The sequence below is a fragment of the Convolutriloba macropyga genome, chromosome 13 (genome assembly GCF_964194025.1).
Source record: "Convolutriloba macropyga chromosome 13, txConMacr16.3, whole genome shotgun sequence".
NCBI lineage: Eukaryota > Metazoa > Xenacoelomorpha > Acoela > Convolutidae > Convolutriloba > Convolutriloba macropyga.
In genome coordinates, this window is record NC_134480.1 from 36,987,509 (window position 1) to 37,014,215 (window position 26,707).

General features: G+C 36.0%; 2 protein-coding genes across 2 annotated transcripts in view; one reads left to right on the forward strand and one right to left on the reverse strand.

The window, feature by feature from the left end:
* Nucleotides 1–26,707, forward strand: part of LOC142351710 (dynein axonemal heavy chain 3-like) — a 282,726-nt gene that overhangs the window by 80,423 nt on the left and 175,596 nt on the right. Inside the window, exons 31-37 of the mRNA XM_075403853.1 lie at nucleotides 428–938; nucleotides 991–1,390; nucleotides 1,668–3,848; nucleotides 4,104–4,233; nucleotides 4,571–5,231; nucleotides 5,451–6,072; nucleotides 21,048–21,192. Of these exons, the coding sequence (XP_075259968.1) occupies nucleotides 428–938; nucleotides 991–1,390; nucleotides 1,668–3,848; nucleotides 4,104–4,233; nucleotides 4,571–5,231; nucleotides 5,451–6,072; nucleotides 21,048–21,192 (4,650 nt within the window). The remainder of the gene's footprint in view (nucleotides 1–427; nucleotides 939–990; nucleotides 1,391–1,667; nucleotides 3,849–4,103; nucleotides 4,234–4,570; nucleotides 5,232–5,450; nucleotides 6,073–21,047; nucleotides 21,193–26,707) is intronic.
* LOC142351454 (synaptotagmin-7-like) lies at nucleotides 20,059–21,196 on the reverse strand. The gene is made up of 2 exons (XM_075403468.1): nucleotides 21,006–21,196; nucleotides 20,059–20,487 (listed from the first exon to the last, which is right to left on the reverse strand). Exons 1-2 carry the CDS (start codon nucleotides 21,175–21,177, stop codon nucleotides 20,369–20,371), a joined length of 291 nt encoding a protein of 96 aa, XP_075259583.1. The 5' UTR covers nucleotides 21,178–21,196; the 3' UTR covers nucleotides 20,059–20,368.

Below are 26,707 nucleotides of genomic sequence, written 5' to 3' on the forward strand. Positions count from 1 at the left end.
GTTAAGGATAAAATAGTCAAATCATTAGGCACCAAAAGCATTAACTCTCTCAAAAAATTCAGCAAAAAATCTAAAAGGGGAAACTTAAAGGGGAAGTTAAAAGCGGACCCCCCACTAGATAACACATCCCCCCTCATGTTATACAAGTTGATTAACTTGTATAACAAGGTTGATTAACCTAATTCTGAGACCCGGTAAAGTTATCTAGTGGGAGAACTATATCTCAAGGGTTACAAAACTTTTTGTGAAACTTCGGGGCAAACAATCTCTTTCTCAGTTCTCGCGGAGAACTAGAAATTTTTAGTTTAGGTTTGCTCCCCCGAAGTAATAGCACTAAGTTCGCGCGCAAAAATTGGTCGCATTTTTTGAAGGGGGATTAAGTGAAACCCGATTTCCCATCTTTTGCGTTCTTTTAGTGTGTTTTTAGCTTTCAGCACAGCAAAATCCACGAAAAAGACAAACGAAACTAATACGAATAAAGACCAGCATCAAAGACACAAAAAAACGCCCTCAAAGGCAACAGCAAGTCAAAATGTCCAATCTTGAAATGCAGAAACAGTCGCGGGGATCACACCGCAGCGTTGCTACAAGGTTTAACAATGAGGCTGAAAATATCCTGTCAAAAGATCTAGACACCATTTCAGAAGCGGACATCAACAGACTAAATCAGGTAGCGACACTTCTCACCCGAAAGCAGAATTTTCTGGTAACTTTGAACCAAGAACTTCAACAGAACTTGACGGAGGCGGAAGCACTGGACAATGACATTCTGGAGTCCGAGGAAGTTGATGAAAAGTTGACACAGAACATCGATGCAATCAAACGCTTCACGAAACGTTTTGAGGGACCTTCAACAGCAGCAGATACTTCAACGCCATCTATTTCAACGCTCTCCGAGGAACTCAGCCAACATCAAGTTACCAAAACTCAATCTGCCAGTTTTTTCGGGTAATTATATGGAATGGACTTCGTTCTTTGATTTGTTCAAAGGAGCAGTCATCGACAACAGTTCTCTTCAAGGAAGTCAGAAGTTGCAGTATCTGAAAGCATCTGTAAAAGGTGATGCCGCCAAACTGCTTGCCTCGATACCAGTTACCGATCACAATTTCGACATTGCTATGAATACTCTGATAAACAGATACGAGAACAAGAGGATCATCATTCGCACACACCTGCATTCAATTGTTTCATATCGATCACTGACAACCGATAATGCCAGAAACTTAAGAAATTTAATTGAAGCAATGGACGAACATCGACTTGCCTTGCAGAATTTGGGAGAACCAGTCAATAGTCAAGACATCTTTTTTGTTTACTTGATCAGTGAGAAGCTGCCTACAGAGACAAGAAAACAATGGGAGCTGTCTTCAAAAGGCAAAGAACCTCAAAGGTATGCAGAGCTCAGGTTTTTCTTAGAAGAACGCGCACAAGCACTCGAGGCAGCTGCGCCAAATGGAGTAGGAGCGACAAAAACTCAAATGAACGGGAACCAACGACATTTACACACACATTTGGCGACTTCCGAGCAACAATGCGAATGTTGTGCAGAAACGCACAAAATTTTCAAATGCGGAAAGTTCAAGAAACTTTCAGTAAGGGAACGTGCAGAGCTGATAAAGGATAAAGGTTAGAAAACTCTGTTTCAATTGTCTGCGACCGGGACACAGATCAGAAGATTGTGATGGATCGAAATGCAAGCAATGTGGTAGAAAACATCATACTCTTCTTCATCGTGAAAACATTCACAACAAAAACACCAATCAGCAAACAACTAGCGGAACAAACAGCACTCAAGTAAATGACAAACAGAAGAAGAACGCTATAACAACAACAGCAATTGCAAAAGCTAAGGATGAAAACAAGTTCACAGGAGCTATGACTCAACGAACTTCAGAAGAAGTCTTTCTTCAAAGCGCAATTGTTGCCGTTAATGTTCACGGCGAGACAATTTTACTTAGGGAACTTCTAGACTCAGCTTCACAAAACAACCTTATAACCGAATCAGCAGTACAAAGGTTACAATTGAAGAAGAAAAGCAGCAACACAAAAGTTTTTGGACTAGGTGGGACGGTTCAAGACAACAAAGGTCGCGTGGACGTTCTTATCTCATCAAGGAACAGATCGTCCACTGTCAATATAAGTGCGTCAGTTTTGACAAAAATGACTGATAATCTGCCATCACGGTTCATTGACACCAACCAATGGGAAACAGTAAAGGAGTTGGAGCTTGCTGACCCAGACTTCAACAAGCCGTCATCAATTGACCTCTTGATCGGAGCATCTCATTATGAAGATATAATGATTGGCGACAATCGACTAAAGGAGCCTAACTGTGGAATAACATATAGGCTATCAATGTTCGGTTGGGTCGTTATTGGAAGGGAACAGACAGACAAAACCTATACAAACGATCTGCAGACTTTCTTTGTTTCTTCAGAGCCAGAAAATTTGCAGCGTTTTTGGGAAATAGAAGAAGTTCCAGCAGCGCAGCTTTGGACAGCCGAAGAAAAACGCTGCGATGATCACTTCAAGGAAACAACTAGAAGAAGCCCTGAAGGTCGCTTCATAGTGAAACTTCCCTTCAAGAAAGAGACAAAAGCATTGGGAGATTCACTTCAACAAGCCAAAAAACGACTCCGCAGTCTTCTATTCAGATTGGAAAGACAACCCGACCTTTATAAGAGATACGCAGAATTCATTGGAGAGTTCTTTCATCTCGGACACATGGAGAAAGTTCCAACATCAGAACTTGTCAAGCCTGTCGAAAACTGCTACTGTCTTTGTCATCATTGTGTGTTCAAGGAGTCAAGCACTACCACCAAGCTGAGGGTCGTTTTCGACGGATCCGCAAAAACGACAACAGGAGTATCTCTCAACGACAGACTCATGGTCGGACCAAAAATTCAGAAAGACCTTTTCAGCATTCTTGTTCGATTTCGACTACACCAAGTAGCACTTTCTGCTGATATTGCAAAAATGTATAGGCAAGTGGAATTGGACAAGGAGGACAAAGATTATCACCGATTATTGTGGAAAGACCCAGATTCAGAGGCGATTGAAACCTTTCGTATGACTCGGGTAACATACGGCATTGCTTCTTCGTCTTTTCATTCAATTCAACCACTGCAAGTTCTGGCCGAAGAAACAACAAACACTAAACTTCGTTTGTCACTAACAACTGATATGTATGTGGATGACCTACTTACAGGATGCGAAGATTCAAAAGCCGCAGAGAAGCTTGAGGACGCCATTATTACGCTTCTTGCTTCAGCAGGTTTTGATATACGGAAATGGGTATCTAGCGACTCAAAACTTGTATCAAGACTAGCTGCCACTTTCAGAGAAACGGAAGACGAGAAGATAATTGAAAGCGAAGACTATGCCATTAGGACGCTTGGGATAAGCTGGAATCCAAATCCTGATCAATTTGGTTTCACAGTAGAACTTGACAAGGGAGCTCCGTTTACTAAACGGCAAATCCTCTCAGAAGTTTCACATTTATTTGACCCACTCGGATGGCTATCACCAACGACTATTCAACATAAATCCTTTGTTCAACTGTTGTGGATGGACAAACTTAGCTGGGATCAACCTTTATCGGACCCAATTCTACAGCAGTGCCTGCGACTTCGGGCACAACTGAAGGATCTTGAAAAAATTAGTCTTCAACGGAAGGTTCTCAAGCCAGCCACGAAATCAGATTTGCAGTTGAACGTCTTTTGCGACGCTTCTACTACAGCTTATGCTGCTGTCGTTTTCATCAGACAGGAGACAGACAATTTCATTGAAACAAAAATGCTTACAGCAAAGACGAGATTTGCACCAATTAAATCAGTTTGTGTGCCAAGGTTGGAACTTTGTGCTGCTCTGCTAGGAGCTAAGCTTGTTGAGGCAGTGACAAATGCTATTAGCGATGAACGGTTTCCAACTCCGACGGTTTTTGCGTGGTCAGATTCTACAGTTACAATTGCCTGGCTACAAGATTATCCGAGGAAATGAAAAACATTTGTCGCCAACCGAGTAGCGAAAATACAAGAAATTATTCCAGCCAGTAGTTGGAAATATGTTCCAACAGAAGATAATCCAGCGGATTGTGCTTCCAGAGGATTAGCAGCAGCTGATTTGATGAACCATAAGCTTTGGTGGGATGGACCAGAGTGGTTGCGGCAACCTGAAAACGCCTGGCCTTCACTTGACATTTTGTCACCTACAGGAGAAGAGACCAAAGAAGAGGTAAAGGTGCAATCTGAAAACGTGACAATGATTTCATCAAAAGAAATAACGCAATTTTTTGATGATAAATAGGCATTCGTCAATACATAAAGTTACAAGGATATTTACCTATGTCCAAAAGTTCATCAGCAGTATCAGGAGAAGAATTCAATCTTCAAAAGCGAAACAACGGACAACAAAAATGTCAAACAGCATAAAAGCATGCTCTTCAACGCCAAACAAAAGGACTGATAGTAATGAGTCTACGTCCCAACCAATGATCTGGACTTATAATTCAGTCTCTTTACAAGGGAAAGATTTATACGAAGGACGACTTCAACTGTGCAGCTTCATACAGCGAAACTTTCTTCATGAATACAAGATCATCACGAATCAGCCCAATGAAGGTGCAAACAACAGCAGCAGAGATGCGACAAAACAATACGTTCAGCAACGTATCAAATCCACTGGACCAGAGCGGGTTGGTGGTATTGGTAGGGCCGGGGGCCCAGGTGCTTACATCAACACCAGGATTGGCAAGGGCACTGGGATCTCTTTAGTTACCAATGGTCCTCAACACTTAGGTGGGACCGGAGGCCCGGGATGTCTTGTCAGCGCCAAGGGCGCGAACGAAAATTGGAGCTCAAGTTCAGCCGGTACTCCTGAGGTTATAGGTAGGGCCGGGGGCCCAGGTAGTCTTAGTCTTGTCAGCGCTGGAAGCGCAGATGAAAGTTCGAGCTCTTTTTCTACTAGTTCACTAGGTATAGGTAGGGCCGGGGGCCCCGATAGTCTTGTCAGCACCGGGGGCGCAGGTGAAAATGCGAGCTCAGTTTCTACTAATTCCTTAGGTACAGGTAGGGCCGGGGGCCCTGGTAATCTTTTCAGCGCCGGGGGTGCAGATGATAATGTTTCTACTACCAATTTCTTAGGTATAGGTAGAGCCGGGGGCCCAGGTATTCTTGTCAGCGCCGGGGACGCAGGTGAAAATGCCAGCTCAGTTTCCATTACCAATTCCTTAGGTATAGGGAGGGCCGGGGGCCCAGGATGTCTTGACAGCCTAGAAGCTGTCGGGGTCTCAAGGGATGATGTCAGACATGGTATAGGTTGGGCCGGGGGCCCTGGGGATCAACTGTACATCGTGTCTACCGGGAATACAGACAATTATTCTAGCGAAACAGTACATCAATTCAACAAAGATGACACCTGAGAAATAAAATGTTTCGTTAACGCCTATGCAGCAGCCACTAAAGGGAGACACAGAAGACGAAAATTTCCTAGAAGCAGCAGTCTCAACAGCCTTTCACCATTTTTTGATGAGGAAAATAAGGTGATTCGAGTTGGAGGACGCCTAGCCAATTCACCCTACACAATAGACCGAAAATTTCCAGTTCTTATTCCAAGAAAATCGCCAATCACTGAAATGCTTATTCGAGAAGCACACGAGAAAAATCTTCACGGAGGACCTCAACTGACGTTATACACGCTTCGACGAAATATTTGGATATCTGGAGGGCTTTCTGTAGTGAAAGGTGTCTTATACAGATGCAAGCCATGTATCCGTTTTGATGCCAAATTGTTACAGCCTCAGATGGGAGATCTACCTCGACCGTCCTTTGCGTTCAGTCACTGCGGACTCGACTATTGTGGACCGTTCTACACGGAAAATGGAACTCGAACGCTTTTGAAAACATACGTTGCAATTTTCATTTGCTTCAGTACGAAAGCAGTTCACATAGAGCCAGTTATGTCTCTGACCAAGGACGACTGTCTTGCAGCCATTAAAAGATTTGTGTCTCGTCGAGGTATTCCTGATGAAATATACAGCGACAACTCAACAACTTTCATTGGGACCAAGGGAGAGTTGGAGTTTTGACAAGCCTTAGCTACGCACGAGTTTGAAGATTTGATATCAACGTTCGGCAAGGAGAACAATATTACTTGGCTTACTATACCGCCGAGAACAACAAATTTTGGAGGACTATGGGAGGCCGCTGTCAAACCTTTGGAACGCCACATGTACCGCAGCATTGGAAGAACAAAATTGTTTTTTGAAGACTTCACAACACTGTTGACACAAATTGAAGCAATCTTAAATTCAAGGCCTATTACGTCCGTTTCAAATGATCCCAATGATGCCTTAGCACTTACACCAGGACACTTTTTGATAGGACGACCAATCACAGCATTGCCTGAACCAAAAACAACAGGAAAAGAAACAATTTTATTGACACGACAGAAGAAGAGGATGGACAATCTTATCAGAGACTTTTGGAAGAAGTGGTCAACAGAATATTTGTCAAATTTACAACAACGGAAAAGATGGCAAAAGGGACAACCAAATATTGACATCAATGATGTAGTAATAATCAAGGAAGAGAACACACCACCCACTCTGTGGCCAATGGGACGAATAACAAAGGTCTTTGATGGAAATGATAAAATAGTTCGAGTTGTTGAACTGAAGACATCATCTGGACTATTTATACGACCAGTCAACAAGCTTGTCTTGTAAATGAAAGAGGATATTGACATGCCGTCATTAAGATCTGACAAAGAAAATGACAGAGATGAAGAATGAACAACAGAGGATGCAGACGAGGAATGACATCAAGGAAATGTAAATTACAACTGTACAAAACTGACAAACAAGAACTGATTGAATTAAAGAAAGTATCAACAAACTTGTAATAGGTTGCCGAGAAAAACTATTTACAACAATTGAACACTTAACCAGAAAGCCAGTTTCAATGATATATTAATAAAGTTGAACCAGTTCAAGGAGGCCGGTATGTTACGATTTACAATAGCCTTTGATACAATGACCTTCAATGCAATCCGAGCAAGATGAGGAAAACAATGATAATTAACCACGTGCTGAAACCAAATATTCATAATTTCAAACGATATTATCACATTCACTTGGTCTTTTCGAGCTTGAGATTCTTAAGCATAAAGCGTTATAATAAAGCATTTCTAAGCAAGTAATTCAATTAATGTTGCACCGCAACAAATGGCAAAAGTGAAAGTTTGCTGAGTTGATTTTCATTTTGTTACAAGTCTGTTTTTACATTTGGTTATAATTTTGTATCACTTGTTTCATCCAAATCCAAAAAAAATGTTGTCTCACTTTATTAAAAGTACACTGGCATTCACGTTTGGAACTATTTTGCTTGTCATAAAATTTTCCGCAATACAAGGTCATGCATGACTCCCGGTAATTATACAAGGTCATAGGATTTCCCATTCAGTAATCGTATATGAACTCCTAGTTTCCATGCAAAGAACATGTTTGATTTTTTGATTCGATGTAAAGATCGTACGAGGAAATCCGGTACGATTTGTATGACATCAGATATGATCCTTGTACAAAACCTAGGAAGGGGCTAAAGAAAGTTGTTTCCGACAAATGCACTGACAAAAGCTGAATGTGTGTTAACAGAACTATTGTTGACCAAGAGTAATGTCTATATGTTTAATGGCGTGAAGGGCGTTTCTTAATCAAAAGTGTTTGACACCCTCAGTCACAGTCCCCCCTCAACACTCCCATTGCTCACCCTCACGCACCTGTCGATATGAAACCTTCTCTCATCTAGCCTTCGCAAGCCTGCACCTAATCGCTTGCCCCCCTTCCCCCCACGCACACACACAAACCAAAGCCTCCATGGTTGATGTTGCCTCCATGATCAAACCAAAGCCTCCATGGTTGATGTTGCTGGCTCAGGGCAAACTAAAAATTTCATGAAAAGTTTCCAGAAAAATTCCTAGATATTTCCATTTTTAAGAAGGAAACAAAGCATTCATATGCATTTAATTGTAATGTTGACATTTTGTAAATGAATGGTAATAGTAAAAGTTTGCTGAGTTGATTTTCATTTTGTTACAAGTATGTTTTTACATTTGGTTATAATTTTGTATCACTTGTTTCATCCAAATCCAAAAAAAATGTTGTCTCACTTTATTAAAAGTACACTGGCATTCACGCTTGGAACTGCAGTTCTATTTTGCTTGTCATAAAATTTTCCGTAATACAAGGTCATGCATGACTCCCGGTAATTATACAAGGTCATAGGATTTCCCATTCAGTAATCGTATATGAACTCCTAGTTTCCATGCAAAGATCATGTTTGATTTTTTGATTCGATGTAAAGATCGTACGAGGAAATCCGGTATGATTTGTATGACATCAGATATGATCCTTGTACAAAACCTAGGAAGGGGCTAAAGAAGGTTGTTTCCGACAAATGCACTGAAAAAAGCTGAATGTGTGTTAACAGAACTATTGTTGACCAAGAGTAATGTCTATATGTTTAATGGCGTGAAGGGCGTTTCTTAATCAAAAGTGTTTGACACCCTCAGTCACAGCCCCCCCTCAACACTCCCTTTGCTCACCCTCACGCACCTGTCAATATGAAACCTTCTCTCATCTAGCCTTCGCAAGCCTACACCTAATCGCTTGCCCCCCCCCTTCCCCCCCACACACACACAAACCAAAGCCTCCATGGTTGATGTTGCCTCCATGATCAAACCAAAGCCTCCATGGTTGATGTTGCTGGCTCAGTGCAAACTAAAAATTTCATGAAAAGATTCCAGAAACATTCCTAGATATTTTCATTTTTAAGAAGGAAACAAAGCATGCATATGCATTTAATTGTAATTTTGACATTTTGTAAATGAATGGTAAAAGTAAAAGTTTGCTGAGTTGATTTTCATTTTGTTACAAGTATGTTTTTACTATTGGTTATAATTTTGTATCACTTGTTTCATCCAAATCCAAAAAAAATGTTGTCTCACTTTATTAAAAGTACACTGGCATTCACGCTCGGAACTGCAGTCCTATTTTGCTTGTCATAAAATTTTCCGTAATACAAGGTCATGCATGACTCCCGGTAATTATACAAGGTCATAGGATTTCCCATTCAGTAATCGTATATGAACTCCTAGTTTCCATGCAAAGATCATGTTTGATTTTTTGATTCGATGTAAAGATCGTACGAGGAAATCCGGTATGATTTGTATGACATCAGATATGATCCTTGTACAAAACCTAGGAAGGGGCTAAAGAAGGTTTTTTCCGACAAATGCACTGACAAAAGCTGAATGTGTGTTAACAGAACTATTGTTGAACAAGAGTAATGTCTATATGTTTAATGGCGTGAAGGGCGTTTCTTAATCAAAAGTGTTTGACACCCTCAGTCACAGTCCCCCCTCAACACTCCCATTGCTCACCCTCACGCACCTGTCGATATGAAACCTTCTCTCATCTAGCCTTCGCAAGCCTACACCTAATCGCTTGCCCCCCTTCCCCCCACGCACACACACAAACCAAAGCCTCCATGGTTGATGTTGCCTCCATGATCAAACCAAAGCCTCCATGGTTGATGTTGCTGGCTCAGGGCAAACTAAAAATTTCATGAAAAGTTTCCAGAAAAATTCCTAGATATTTTCATTTTTAAGAAGGAAACAAAGCATTCATATGCATTTAATTGTAATTTTGACATTTTGTAAATGAATGGTAATAGTAAAAGTTTGCTGAGTTGATTTTCATTTTGTTACAAGTGTGTTTTTACATTTGGTTATAATTTTGTATCACTTGTTTCATCCAAATCCAAAAAAAATGTTGTCTCACTTTATTAAAAGTACACTGGCATTCACGCTTGGAACTGCAGTCCTATTTTGCTTGTCATAAAATTTTCCGTAATACAAGGTCATGCATGACTCCCGGTAATTGTACAAGGTCATAGGATTTCCCATTCAGTAATCGTATAAGAACTCCTAGTTTCCATGCAAAGATCATGTTTGATTTTTTGATTCGATGTAAAGATCGTACGAGGAAATCCGGTATGATTTGTATGACATCAGATATGATCCTCGTACAAAACCTAGGAAGGGGCTAAAGAAGGTTGTTTCCGACAAATGCACTGACAAAAGCTGAATGTGTGTTAACAGAACTATTGTTGACCAAGAGTAATGTCTATATGTTTAATGGCGTGAAGGGCGTTTCTTAATCAAAAGTGTTTGACACCCTCAGTCAAAGTCCCCCCTCAACACTCCCATTGCTCACCCTCACGCACCTGTCGATATGAAACCTTCTCTCATCTAGCCTTCGCAAGCCTACACCTAATCGCTTGCCCCACTTCCCCCCACACACACACAAACCAAAGCCTCCAAGGTTGATGTTGCCTCCATGATCAAACCAAAGCCTCCATGGTTGATGTTGCTGGCTCAGTGCAAACTAAAAATTTCATGAAAAGATTCCAGAAACATTCCTAGATATTTTCATTTTTAAGAAGGAAACAAAGCATGCATATGCATTTAATTGTAATTTTGACATTGTGTAAATGAATGGTAAAAGTAAAAGTTTGCTGAGTTGATTTTCATTTTGTTACAAGTATGTTTTCACATTTGGTTATAATTTTGTATCACTTGTTTCATCCAAATCCAAAAAAAATGTTGTCTCACTTTATTAAAAGTACACTGGCATTCACGCTTGGAACTTCAGTCCTATTTTGCTTGTCATAAAATTTTCCGTAATACAAGGTTATGCATGACTCCCGGTAATTATACAAGGTCATAGGATTTCCCATTCAGTAATCGTATATGAACTCCTAGTTTTCATGCAAAGATCATGTTTGATTTTTTGATTCGATGTAAAGATCGTACGAGGAAATCCGGTATGATTTGTATGACATCAGATTTGATCCTTGTACAAAACCTAGGAAGGGGCTAAAGAAGGTTGTTTCCTACAAATGCACTGAAAAAAGCTGAATGTGTGTTAACAGAACTATTGTTGATCAAGAGTAATGTCTATATGTTAACTAAAGGCGTAACACAGCATCAGATAGTGTATAAATTTATAAAATTTACCACGTCTTGTTCTATTTACCTTTTTAGTTTACTACATTTTTTAAAATTACGCAATATCTGTCTGATACTGTACTAAACCTTCACATAACATATAGACATTACTATCAAGTTTCGAAATGTGTAGCAAGTTTTTCTCAAGACTCACATTCAGTGGACAGGACAATTAAAGTAAAAATTTCTGAATGGAGGGATTGGTTAACAATCAAAACGATAAACAATCAAAACGATAAACGGTTAGCAATCAAAACGATAAACGATAAAACTTATAATAACGTTTTTGAGATATATAATTTAATTCAAAATAATACATATTTATGAAATAGCAACATTAAAGCATGAATACAGATTGTTATCTGCAGCTTGTTGTAAAACTCTTCCTATTTTAAAATTACCTTTCATCTATTTTACGGTCAATTTGGCTCATTAAAAAGAATCATGCTGCCAAAAGTATTTAAAAATTGATCCAATTTTTTTTTGTTTCGAACTCAAGCATTGATGGAAGGAAATCTATGCTAGCTTTGCTTTTTTGTTAATGTCTCTTTGATCCCTACAAAATAATAGGCAGAACGAAACGAGCGATATAATAAGAAAAGCCTTGCAAATGAGAATCTATACACAAGAGGCTATTCTGGGTTTCTGACTTCCTGAGAAGATATGAGAATCTGAAAAAAATCTAGATTTTTCCATTAAAGTAGGGAACACCAATAGGCAATTTGAGCTGCATTTGTTCGCCAGTAGGCGTAGTGATCTTGTTTGACTTAAACCTTTATAAATATACTTTTTCAAATCAACTTTTTTAAATTTCAAAAACAATTTTCTCACCGTCTGTATTTTTGAAATTTGATTGCCACGGAAAAGCGTGGCAAGTGCCTGGTAACCATTATTTGAGTTTGTCGTACACAAGACATATCTCTGCGTGCTTAATGACTAAATAGTTTCAAAACCAATAACAGAATTGTGAAATGAAAGAACAAATTTTTCTTATTATGATTTAACTTTATTCCATTTTTACCTTAAATAAATTTCTGAGAGATTATCCCTTAAGCAACAACACAATTAAGTTATAATTAAATAAATCCCAGTGGTCTCATAATTTCTCAAAATCAATTAGAGTGATGAAAGAGGGCTCATTTTTTTAAACGCGTGCTCATCTTTGAACGATTTAAGGAAAATTAACTTGGTTAACATAACGGTGGTTATCAATACAACAGATCAACAGTTTATGCATCACATTGCATCAGCGTTTTTCATTTTTCCACATGTAAAACTTTTTGTTTTTATTTTTCCCGCATAGGTTAGGTTAGAAAAAAATTGGTATAAATCCACATTAATAAGGCTCGCGTTTTCTACAAGCGTTTTGGCGGCTCATCATAAAAGGACCAATCTGAACACTTCAAGTCAACTAGGGAGCTCGCACTAATAAGTTTGCTCCTGATCACTGAGTAGCCGTGATTGACACGGATTATAAGAATTTATAGAAAACTACAGACAGCCCCTGCACAAGGAAAGAACAAAAGTCACTCAACACAGCCAAACGCTTGAGTGTTTTCTTGAAAATTGCCAATATTCCGCCGAAGATTTCGAATGCCAGGGGAACAAATGTGATTCCCATTGGGCAGTTATCACAGTGGAGGCAAAATTTTTGATCATCCGCCGCATCAAGCGCGTATCCTGCCTTTGTAGTCGCATTAGTGAGAGAGTTGGGTTGCAGCGACCAAGTAACAGTTACATCAATTGCAGCGGGTTTCCCCGATTTCCAATTCGGAACAAAGATGTCCCCAGGGCGTGTTTGGCTTCCAGGAATGAGGTTCGTTTTTTCCACTACTGCTGAGAAATTTGCAGATAATCAAGCAGGCGTTATTTTATCTCGAATCCGGACATGTCTAGCAATTGCGTCTCCTCTACCGTGACATGCAATGACATATGGTTAACATCGATGTCAGTAATTGCTGCTTTACAGAAAGGGCACTTCCTTTCGGTGTCGTAGACAAGGACACCCAACCTGTGTTTTGCACTAATTCTAAACTCATTTAGTGCCATATGAAGCGCAAGAGCTGGAATGGGGGAGCAGACAACCGTGCTCCAACATGTCGAACACGAAATCTTTTATAGTTTGTTGAAAAAGACAATAGAATCATTTTTCCGGGAAAAAATAAATTGAGCTACTTTTATAAATTAATCAAATTTTTTACTGGTCAGCGTTTTTTTCTTCTTGTCAAAAAGAAAGTTAGAACCACATCTGCGTAAGCACAAACACGCAAGACTCTTTGTTCTAACGTGAGCTGCTAATGTGTCTTGTGTCTACTTTTAGTTAACCAAAGCTCCGAGGCTAATCTATTTTTGCTTCTATTTGCTGTGGGAAAGTTGTAATTGATTCGAAAGCTTAAGACTGAGCGTAGAGATACCTGGGAAAGGGGTGTTTTTATAAAATTAGCGATAGAAGTCAGCTTTCCAAAATGAACTTGAAAACTTACCAGAGTTTGAGATTTCATGTAACCGTATTCAAACTGGTTTTAGGTAGGCAACTCTTTCAATTTTGTAATCATTCGATTGACACCCCCCCAGAAAACGTTGTGCTACCAAGAAGCAAATTATGAACCATTCCGAGGAAGCGCTATTATTTCGCTAAGAGAACACTAATCCGATGAGGCAATTGTCGAATTGAATCACTTTGAAATGTTCACCAGCATTGAAAGCAGCTTTTTTTCATCAAATGGAAACGTAAAAAAGTATAGATGTCAAAGATTTTTTATGATTTTGTAGTACTCGTAGGTGAGAAACTTAAGTAGACAGAGCACAAGGGGGAGGGGGTTGGGCACTAGGAAACTGTAATAAAAAATAACTAAGTGTTGAGAACATATGGTGGAAGATACTTCTTGAGTCACCTTATTCGATCACAAGTTTCAAAACCATTTTGGATACGTGCACCCATGACGGAATCTGGCGGGGAGGGGTGCGAGGTACGCAAAATACTCCAAATTTGATCGCGTTTTTTATTTACAAACCTTAAAGAGAAACAAACAAATCGGATGATTTTGATGACTGATTAAACAAATTTTAATTTAAACACTTAATCAGTAGAGCGTTGTTATCAGGAGATTTATGAACGAATTTAACCTGGAGAATCATTAGTGTTTAAATGATCCTTTACAAATTTATGAGAGCAACTTAATTTATTCACTAAAAATGCTCCTTAACTCCTTGCTAAGTGATCTTGAAATAAAAACTTTCAAAATAAGTGCATTCAGCGGGAGATTCAACAGCTTAGAGTACACTTTGTTTACTCTGTTGCAATTGTTCTCACTACATTTGATCGATATATTGGAGAGATTTGGTATAATCAAATTAATTTTTCTCTTTTAAATTTTAAATTATGATGATTCTTTTGGTATAATAGTAGTTGATTCTAAACCTTAATACGTCGAAAGATATTATATATATATATATATATATATATATATATATATATATATATATATATATACATATATATATATATATATATATATATATATATCTCATCGAGTAGGCGTTCGCTAAAAAAGTTCTGACCCCGTTCATCCACATTTTTGACTGAATTGTCTACCTACCAAATGAGGAAGAGAAAGAGAAACCTTCAAAAATACACATGTTTTTCAGCAAACCATTAAATGAATGCCGCATTAGATGGCCGATGAAACCTGCCATTAATGAGAATACGAGACATGGCTAACTGAAAAGTCAAAAAATAACAAACAGTATTTAACCCTAAAAACTTTGATGTTTATATTTAAAAAAATAACCAAATCAAAATGGCATCGGATAAAACCTAAACGAAACAAACGAACCTGTGCTGCAATAATAAAATTTATGTGATTTGCCTTTAATGAGACTCCGCAACAAAAACAGCAGAAAATGCATAGTTCGAAAACAAATTTGTTTTTTTTTGAAAACCATTATTTTCTAGCTGATTAAAACCATTAGGTATCAACTGAAATCATTTAAAAGGTAATTTTTTCGTTTAAATATATAATTGAGAAGGGAATTACGGCTGGTTCATTTATAACTCTCAATGAAGCAACTGAGACCTGTAGTGATCCAGAATATGTCATACGACTACAAAAAAAACAAAAAAGAGGCAATTTTCTTTAAAAATCAAAAAAAATTAACAAGAAAACGGTGTTACAGCTATTAAAACTTTACCCTACTCACCAATGCCATTCAATAGGTTCAATTGAGTCTCTTTGTCAACGCCAAAGGGAACTCTGTTTAGTACGAAACAAAAATCAACCTCAAAAATTGGCGGATAGTATCAAAACATAGTATCAAAACCAAACCATTAGTAAAAAAAAACACGTAAAATATTCAGCGCACTGGAAAGAACATGCGACTTGTCTATACAAATAGTAGCTACATATTGACAGAAGTAACATAAAAACTAACAAAATTCAAAATTTCCTAGAATTTTTCAAAACCAATACTTTTGAAAATCAAAAACACTTTTCATTATATACTTTAATAATTAAAACGGATCATCTGCCAACACTCTAGGAAGTCAATTGTGCTGGTTTTTTTCAGAAACAATTTTTAATAAACTACAGTGTTAACATCATTAAAACTATGAGACAGTAAAAACAATATAAACAAAATATATAACCACTGCAAAACTTATATGCTCAGCAAAATGTTGATAAGACCTGTCAAAATTGAGACTAAGTTAAATGGTTACAACATTAAAGGACAGAATCAAAAATATTGTATTTTTTGATGAAAAAATATCAAATTTGAAAGTCATTAGAACCATTAGCTTTAAACTGCAATTATTAATTTGATTCATTTAAAGGTCTAAATAAAGGGATTGAGACCCATCATTATCTGGAGTATGTTGAACAATTACATAAATGACGACCAATACTCATCAAAGCCAAAAAAATCTATTAAACTTGGAGAGAATGGTGTTGCAGCCGTCAAAACCAGAAAAAAATTTACCGAAGGCATTCAATATGTTCCAATGAAATTTCTTGATAAAACTGATTTCCCACAAAAAAAGCTAATCGTTCCATTTATTTGGGAAACATATAATTCGGCTAATAAGAAAATTAAAAATGTCAAAAATAAAATAACGCATTTTGGACTCATATCTGTTGTTGACCACTTTAACCAAATTAAGCCAAAAGTTTGGATGACAAAAGACTTTAGGAGAGAGCAATTGACTAAAATTGACAAATATTTTAACCAATTTCGTCAAATTCTAAAAAATTGGTTAAATTAGTGAAAACGGGCAAAGTTTTAATTCAAAATTTATCTTATAGAAAGTATATCTAGTCCTTTTTTGATCCCAAAATTTTTTTTCAGCAGTTTTGAGGCCTCTACTTTGTGCCAAAATGAAGAAAATGGGATTAAATAAGCAAATTTGGAGCCATTTTAATAAAAAAGTGTGCAATTCGAAAATTTGAGCAGAGATTTTAACGAAACACTCGGATGAAATGCTTCAGCGACCCTCCTTTATCTTTAAAGCTAAAACCAACAACGCTTTCGTCGACATTTTTAACCAATTTTAGCAAAATTGACAGGAATTTGGAATAAAATTTAAGAAAGTGTAAAAAAAACACGGAAATCAGTCTACTATTAACAAGTTTTTTAACCTCGTTAAATCCTTGGAAAAACGAAAATCAAAATAAAGTTTAAGTTTTTACTCTCCATGGGATGGGATTTTTAATGACACCACTCACAACTCTCTACGATGAATATATCGATCGGCCAAAACTGATTGATGAAAAGTCTCCATTTGAGAACATAACTCCTCGTCCCCTCCCCCTACAAAAGTGAGGTCGGAACAATTAGTAGGTAAAATTTAGAAGGAACTGATTAAATAGGTAGATCAGGCTGAAGTGACCGATCTCATTCAATAGCTGCATATAAAACGAAAAACACAGAAGATCTCAGTGAATTGGAAAGCCATATCAAGTTCCCATAAAATTACGGCGAATTCAACCATACTCATTATAAGTTTGGAGCACTGGATTAAAACTCACGTAAAAAACTGGATTTATGGCTCATTTGAAAAACAACTGAACAATTTAAAAGGCTGCTACTAATTTCCACAAGATAATAATAAGAAGTTACTACTAAAACGACAGTATAATTCCCAGACAAAAGGTAATATGTCCATACCTAAACAAACGCAAAAAAGTTTGTCATGCGCTCAAATTTTTGCGGCTTGGAAATCAGGTTGAATAGACCAAAAAAACCACTGGAAATTGGAAACCTTGAACATTTGAAAGTCTGGACATAGTTATTTTCAGAAGCCTGGACGTCTCAAGATGAATGCGCAAAAATTATTGAGTCCATGACCAGACTATCGCTAGATAGTTTTTCTATCCTTTTTTCTTTGTATCATTTATCTGAATTGATTTAGTTTTCATCACCGGTTTCGGATTTGTTCTATTTTTCTATACTATATGATGATCATTATTTTTCTTTACCATCTGAATTAAATTTTTAAAAAATCAAACTTATTTTTGAAAACTGTTTCCTTGCATTTAATCGTTTTGTTAGTTTTTTCTTTAAGAGTCTTTTCTGACTCCACAAAGAACGCCGTACCCTTGCTCTTGATGATAAAGGAAGATCGAGAGATCGAGAAATCGCCAAATTATACTTGAAACAGCTGCAAGATTCAGATGCTAACGTGAAGTGAGATAATTTTCCGACATGCTTTTAGCTTGTTCTTAGTTAGATTTAATTTTTGGAGGGCTGCTTGGGTAGGTTTGCACCGTAAGCATTGCGTTTGCCGGCTCCACGCTTTAAATGAAAAAAGAAGAGAGAAAAAACCAAAATCATAGCTCAAAAAGTCAGTTTTTAACATGAACGGAGTCAATTTTTTTCCGACAGAATCGTAGCAATTTTATGTTTTATAATGACCTTTTTGCTTGTCTGCCATTTTGATTCGGCAAGGTGAAAATCTTGCATAGTTCTTTCAAGTAGAGTTCAATTCTTGCACGATAAATGTAAGAACTATATATTATCTTACAAGAACTCGTGCAATATTCTTGAAGGATTTCAAATTCTTTGATCGCTAATATAATGTTTCGAATTATTTAAACAACAAAATTTTGCTTTTGCCATCAAATCAAGCGTAGCAACACAAAGTAAATTAAACCTTTAACATCTTATGAATCTGAGACTAACCACTGTGCCAATTTTAAAAGAAGATAGGAAAAAGTCAATTGCTGCTGCAACGAAACCTTCAAGACCACAAACAGCTCATTAAAATAGCTTGTTGAAACAATTAGTCAAAAGAGTTGATAACTATCAGAAAAATGACAATTTTGTAAGCATTGTGACCAAATAAAAATAGATATTTTATATGCATTTCAAGTTACTTACTTCATGAATTTCGTTGTTCTTTGAGTTCCAACTGAACACAATTTGTTTTTAGTTATAATGTTCTGGTAGAAATAACGAAGAATTGTTGTATTTTCAAGAAACAATCAGAGTATGAATCCCTTGAACAATTCCCTGAACAGTCTTTGAAACCAGCTTCACAAAGTTTTAGAGCTTTCAAATTATTCACTTGGTTTCAGAAAAAAAAAATAAACCAATTGGTTAATTTTGACAGCGTGACACCAATTAGCAATAATAGTATTATTTTGTTCTCTAAGATACGATAAAGAAACATGGGTGGTAGTTCAGAAGATCTATGTTTGAAAAAGCGGACAGAGTACTTAGACTGCAACTGTCACTTTTTTTTCTGAATTGGCAAGTAAGTTTCTTTAATAATTCGTCGGGTAAGAATTACACATCAGGAATAATGTATAATTTATGTTTCTCCAGTTCAAAAATTTAAAACAAAAATAAGGGGTACGTATTCTGCTAAACATAAAAATAATTTATGGATTAGCTAATGTTGCGAGTGGCACACATTTAAATTAGCAGATGCTGTTTTAACATTCTTATAACTATGTTTTGAGATTTCAGTATTTCAAGATGATTTTTGTTCTATTTCAAAATGTTATTTGCTGTAGGAGGCGGTTGCTTGCTTTTAATGTGATCATTTGTTCTGTTCTGCAATTCTTCTTATCAGAACAATAGCCCCAGGAGAGAATTATCTAAATGAAAAACATTTCCTGAAATAATATCACCTATTAACTTCGACACACTCATTTGAGTGGTTACCAATTCTGCTGGTGAAATGTCAGATTTCGGTAAAAGATTACTTGACATTTCATTTTTTTTCATACAGCATACCTTGATTCTCCAATTTATCTGTTAGTTTATCCGTTGTACTGATGAACTGTTTAATGAGGATTTTAATAAATACTGAGAATTTGTGTTGATTGTATGGCCACTGCCATTTTTGAGAGAACTTTAGTAAGTTGATTTTGAAAGTTCAAGTTCAAATTTGAATCAATTTCATTTCCTAAAAATCTACAATGTTCTTTCACTTTTATCTGTTCTCCGTTGGAATTTACTTTGCCAAAATCATTATTTATATGTCCCGAACACTTGTTTGGCGCGAAGAATACTTACGGAGACAACTTTCTATTTTCTTTTTTACCGTGTTTTAGGGGCATCGTAAGTTCAGTGGTCAAAGTTTTTTTGTCGCATATATTATTTTGCGTTTTAAATGTTTAAAAAATTAATCACCCAATCCCAACAAAATTGAGAAAAGGCTCATTTAAATGACTGCTGGTGACGTCAGAGATCTCGCTCAAAATCACTCATGATCAGACACAGCCACATAATAATCAGATAATACCTCTTGATCGCATGTCCTCGTTTTTAACTTGTTTAAAAGTGGCCATAATTATGACATTATCAGCAGTACCTTGTTCATGATGAAACAATTCGCAGGAATACTTCGAATGCTGTCCTTGGTTGTGTAATAGGAGCAAACGGCACAACCCAACCCCCCCCCCCCCTCCTTCCCCTCTTTTGAACTGATAAAGGTCTGATCATGAGCGATCTAGTCAGCCTGGTCAAGATAACCAATATAACCTCAAGTCTGCCAGAATATTATATAAATTTGATTCCTTTTTATATACAGACTTTATGCAGGTAAACATAAATGATTTAACGACTATAACTCTAATGGTTGAAGAATAAATGAAATGATCATTTAGAATTCTGCAGTAACAAGAACGTAAAAAGCACACAGGAATGCAAAAGTCAACTTAGTATTGTGGAAAAGGTAGATCGGAAATTAAGTCCTCTCATTCGTCGGATGCGAACTGAACATAGAATATGCATCGCTGCTGCTTCGAGCTGATTTGTTATTGGAATTGATTTCTGTGTTAATTTGTGAGCTTTGCTTCTAGTCGATATCAACTTTGAGGTAGTGCCACATTGTCACGGGTTGGCGGCGTTTCGATAACATTTCTCTCCAATGTTGCATTTCACGCTGACCCGCCCGTTTGCCCAATATTACAGTGCCTAAACAGGTAACTTGACTAAATAGTTTGGTTATTCGACTAAGTAGAATTGGTTTTTAGACACAAAAACATAGAAATTTTATAAGAAGCAGTTTCATTTAACAAATTAGTAACTCACAACTATTTATTATAAACCAAACCTTTCAATCAACCCTGAATTGGCGAGGCTGTGGTTGATTTAAACACCAATTATATTATACTGAGCCGACAGCAAACGGTTGCTTTACAAGATCTCGTAAAATTACAGCAAGATGGTGCCAGACGTTGCATCGTCTTGCATGTTCCTTTTCAAAAAACCTTGCAAGATCATGCAACATAACTTTAATGTTTGCAAGAACCTTCCGAGATCCTACAAAGGCAGCCCTCCATTATTGCCTCTCGATGCCAAAGTGGTGCCAATAAGGTCATCTTGCTTTCTGATTTTGACTGGTTTATAACTGATAATATGACTGGCTTATAATTCTCTTAATCATTATAACTGAATTCCTTTCCTAAGAAATGACAAGGAAGTGAACTGACCTATCTTTTCGTTCCACTTGATGAGGTCCTTGTCCATGACAGTGATGACGATCTGTGTGTCGTCCAGTTTGTTAGTGGGAATTGTGAAAGAGAAGTTCTCGTCAAAGACAGGGTTGAGAGTTTGGTATTTGCAGCACGTCTTCATCTTCTGCATTCTCTTGTTCTGGTACATGTTGTACACCTTCACGTAAGGGTCTACACACACAAAAACAAAAATTAAACTGTGTCGCTATGCGTAGTATAACATAATTGAACACAGATGAAACGACGTTTAGATTTTATTTCCAATAACAGTATGAACAAGAAGCGACTCAATGTGGTAATGTTTTTGCAGCCCGTCTAATCAAAAAGATTTTTTCTCTGAGTTCTCATTGTTAGAAATTCCACATGCTACCCCTTGTTGTAAATTTTTAAAGTTTTATCTTATCCTCTACGATAAAATAAATTAAAATAAGGATTATCGGCAATGCGCCTTGATCAAAGACAAAGATTTCCCGAACAAGTCGCATTGTGTCGAAGGTTCCAAATGAGTCAAAAGTCAGAAACCACAAAGAGCAAAAAAAGAGGAAAGAAAATTGAACTTACTGGTCTTGCTTCAACCACAAAACCTTTTGTTAGCTTTTTCTAAGTCATAGGTCCACCAGATATCTTTCCACAATTTGCCATAACTGAGAGTGACGCTCCTATTGCAATATTTGAGCTAGTCACACGTCACATTAAAAACTGCTTTTTGAACGTAAATGTCGACAAGGAGGCTCGGTAATATGCGTTTGCACATAAAGTTGACCCCTCTCATCTACATTTTCCGTTTAATTGTCAACAAAATGATGAAAAGATTTTAAAAAACAACATATCGTTCAACAAACTACTGAATGAATAAAACAATCTACCGTAGAGGACAGATGAGACCTGTCATTATTATGACTACCAGAAAAGATGGCGATAAAATCAAATAATTACAAATTTTAATTAAAACCAAAACTCGATGTCCGTTTCGTTAAAACAGTTAATAACCAAATTAAAATAGCATCAAATAAAACTTATACTAAACCAAATTAACCTGTACTTCTTTAGTAAAATATGAGATTTTTCCTCAATGCGACTTGGTATCAAGTCGACAAGAAATGAGCAGAGAGCAAAGTTTAATAAAACGTTGCTTTTCTCGAAAAGAAATAATGTTAAACTGATTATAAACATTATGCATGAACTGAAATCATTGAGAGATTCAATTATTCCTCCATAGAGAGTGAAAGAGAACTTTTATTATCCAGGATATGTCATAAAACTACAAAAAGAACGACAAAAACAGGCAAAATAAATAATTCAAAATATGCACAAAAACACTGTCTCGGCCAATTAAACATAAAACTGTTCGCTAAAGACATTAAAAATTTTTGATTGTGTTTTTTTTTCAAATGGGCAGAGGATCGCCCATTATTGTGAAAAGAAAACATATTTTATGAAAACTCATTGTACCAAGAACAAAACCAATTTGAGGAAATCAAAAACCGTTATAAAGAGCAAACATTAGTTCAATAGATAATGGATGTGTTTTGTCTATAAAGACACCAAGCTACAAGTGAACAGAATTAAGATTGCCAAAGATCTGAAATCCACTTTTCTCCAAAAATAAATGTTTTCAAATTTCAAGGCCAACGCAAACTTTCGATTAAAAGAATAGACAGTATTTTTTTCAACTTCCTCGAAAGTTTATTGGGCCTATTATTGGTGAGATTAAATCATAAGACCATAAATTAACATTAAATACAAGCCGAACCAAAAAAAAATACAAACAACTTTACGAAATCACTGTTCAAGCCATTAAACTTATAAAATACTAACCGCGGGGATATTCAATCTTCTTTTGAGTCTATTTTGAATATCATAACGTCTTTTTGTAAAACAACTATCTCAAAATGACAACAGAAAGAACCACAGAAATTGAAAAATTCTAAAAGTCACAAAATTGTTCTGAACAAAATTGTCTAACATCCTAAAGACATCAGTCAAAAGGTTTAACCAAAGGAAAAAATATTGTTTGGTTCAACAAAAAATAACAAGATCTCACAATAATGGCGGTAAAACATTTAAAAAATACAAAATTGTAGAATAAGATGAAAAAGGAAAATCAGAACAAAAAGAGATAAGTTAAAGAATACAATTACCTTTCTTTTGAAAAAAAAAATATTTTGAAAGTCAAAATAACTAGCTATATACTCATATCATTTACTAAATTCATTTATAAGCCTATATTTAGCCATTGAAATCTTTTATTACCTAATATTTGGCATACGACAATATAAGTTAACATCAATTACAGGGCAAAAATAAATAAAAACTATACCAAATTCTAAAAGAGAACGTTGTCGCAGCCCTTAAGACCGTAAACTACGAAACAAAAAATTATTAAGTTACGAATTTTTCAATTTTCAACGCTTATGTCAGTTAGATTGTTAAGTAATGTGGCAATTAACAAAGAAACAAAAAAACAGCAAAAATGGGCAATTTTTCAAAAAAAAATCACAAACTTATGTATCAAAACTCGTAGTATCAAAACCAAGAAGCCAATTTTTTAAAAATAAATCTGACACAAAGTTTGGTTGGTATATTAGCTGAACGAAAGTTTGACCTGTCTTTACCGAGAATAAGCTAAAACTTGACAGAAGTAAGATAAAAAATTAACAAGTTCAAACAATCACTGAAAGTTTCGTCAACTAAATATATTCAATGTCACAAGAAAAAATAGATGACAAACGAATGCCTTGTAGAGATTCAACTACAACTCTTATAGAAGTCATTTGATTCATTTAAAGTTTACTAAAACTGTTCTTCAAAGCCATAAAAACCAATAGCTTGTCGGAAAGCATATTGTATCTTTATTTGGCGTCATTTTTACGCAAATGGGAGCTGTCATTATTGGAGCTGTGAACCAAAAAATTTGTCAGTAATCAAAGTTAAAGAAATAAAAGCAAAATAGTTTTGAAAAAAGGCAGCACCAAGTTAAAATATTAAAACACTCTGACTGTACGAATCCATGATGATATCAAACCTGTCCCCGATTTTGGCGTGCGTCCAAAAAAGCACCCTCGTGTTTCAAATTCTTGCAAATTAGAACAATTGTTAATTGAAATGTTTCAAAAATCACAATAAAACAATGACGAATTTTGCATAATTATCGAGAAAGATTTGCAAAGAAACGGCGAATGGTTATTTACAGAAAAATTTTATAAGGCGCCGGATTTCAACTAGCTTTTTTGGAGATTACTGAGATTGTATCAGCGGTTTATAGGTCTCTATTTTTGGAACACTTAAACAAAGTGGACCAGAAAAGCATATTTTGATCAACTTTTGATGAAAAATGTCTGATTTTTGATTTTTTAAAAAAAATTTTAGTCAGAAAAACTTCAATAAAACAAGTCAGCAACGCTCTCCTTTTTCTAACGGTAACAATAGCACTTTACCGTTAAAAATTTTAACTTATTTTAAAATATATTAGCGAAGATGAGTCAAATTGTAGCAAAAATTACGGAAAATGTGAAAGAAAACTGTCGAATTTTCACGAAAATTCAAACCTCGATAACTCCCTGTAAAAAACAAAATCCAAAAAAAAGTCCGTTTATTCCACATTCTAGGATGTACGTGCTTTTAAATGATACCACTCACAAATCGTTACAATGAATATATCGATCGGCCAAAATTGACTGAACCAAAAAAAACCCAGTTGAGTATATAGTTCCTCCCTCCCCACTTAAGTGGGGTCGGAACAATAAAAAATTGAGAATAAAAATTATAATTTATTATAAGGAAAACGTATTAAATGGATGCGGTGCCCTGGCGGGTATTTTGGTAATCTCAATTCAGTTATCATGTGACAAGATGAGTTGTTCCTGTCCAGGTTTCAGGCGTATTTCTGATTCTCTGGCGCCAAATTTTCTTCTAATAATTTTCAGTACTCTTCTATTTTGATACAAAATTCGATAAACTGAGTTTTGATAGTTTTTTGTACCCTTTTATTGACGATTTTACGTGAAAGTATAAATTACTGAATATCTTAGTTTGGGAAAGAAAGGCCTCAGCTCTCAAAAATTAAATATCGAAAATATATACTTTATTTTTATGTTTTCGATTCAAATTAAGAAAATTTCTCTATCCCTCTTTTTCTCAAAGCGTAGGTTTGAGCAAACATAAAAAAGATACAAAGCAACTACACACAATTTTTCGTGTAAGTTCTTTTTTTGTTCTCGAGTTGGGAAAAGAGAACTATTAATTCAATTAAAATTTAAATCGTATTTATGCTGATAAATATTGCTGATAAGACATCGTTGAAAGACATAGAAAATTCTCTCTGTTTTCCTTAAAACACGCTGCATTTAAGTCTCTCCTTGGATTGGGGTGTAAAATAACTTAGCGGTGGGTGGAGTTTTTTTCAAAAAGAAATAATCTCTGCAATTCTGCTCGTTCCTAACTTTACAATGGCCTATTCACACTTGCCTCTTAACTGCTCTAAAAATTTAAATTTGTCTGCGTTTCTAATTTAAAGCAACTATTCTAATTGCACGGCAAGTAGGATAACAGTACTATTAATACTTTCGAAGAAAGGAGAATCAAATTTAGTTTCTTTATGCGCTTCAAATCGATTGAGTAGACCAGACAGAAAATCGTTTTCCGTATTATAAAGTGGGTCCATATAGCAAAGGAAAAGAAAAAAACTACCAATTTTGATATGATTTAAGTTGTTGCTTTGTAAAGTTTTCAGTTTAAAAAAAATCTAGAGAGGCGTTACCTTTCAATCGATCACAAATGAGATGACTGCTATATAGTTTTCATCTCTATATAGGAATTTAAATAAGCTTTTAGGAACAATTTAACTTTTTACACTCATACAGTTCAAATATGAACTGTAAATTACTTCGATTCCAAAGCTTTCTTGGCGCCCCTCCTACTCAATTATGAGCAAACCATTAAATTTTGTTTGCAAAAATTCTGCTATAAAATATTTTTTTCAGTTACTTTATAAAATTAGAATAAACATGAAACTAATTTTTCGGTTCTGTAGTAGGAGCTAAATTTACGATAATTTGCAAAACCTTATCTTCGTAAAAATTTCACTCTCGAATTTAGCAAGTTTAAGTTTTTTTTGTATAAGCTGCGAACAGGCGCGCTTGGTTTCATCAGCATAGCAAAAAGACACCAACATAAGTCAATTGTAAAATAAACGAATATTTCCATAATATTTGTTATAAACCACTGTTTCTTTACATTTGTACGTTGCAAATGAACATATGTAGGGCTTGTTGAAATTCTTTTCCTTAAAATTCACAGCGATTGGTTAAAAACTTCTATAAAAAAACTGACTGAAAATTTTTTCAATGAATTTGAATACAAAAGGAAATAAAACTATTGATTTGCAGTTTCAGATCTACACTGAATGATTGAACAAGTTTTTCTCCAAAAATATGTGCATATGTGCAGAAAATCCTCTTGCCAGCTTTAGTGCAACTTAGTGCAGTGCGAGGCTTGGTTACCATGTTATTTGTCTGTGGCCTTAGAGTGTAATTATTGGATGAATTGATTGAGATGTATATGTTGACAACTAGGGAGTTCTCACGCTCAATCCATTAGTGGAAATTAAATTAGTAAACATGGCAGCCATTGCAAGGAGACAATTGTTCAGAAAGGAGACAAGTGTTCATTTTTACTCA

Excerpts from the sequence above, each read along its gene's own strand:
- LOC142351454 (XM_075403468.1), bottom strand. The coding sequence starts at position 21,177 with ATGTACCAGAACAAGAGAATGCAGAAGATGAAGACGTGCTGCAAATAC. Across the intron at positions 20,488-21,005 it reads CAAGTGGAACGAAAAGATAG|GCACTGTAATATTGGGCAAA; the intron begins GTCAGTTCACTT and ends TTACCTGTTTAG.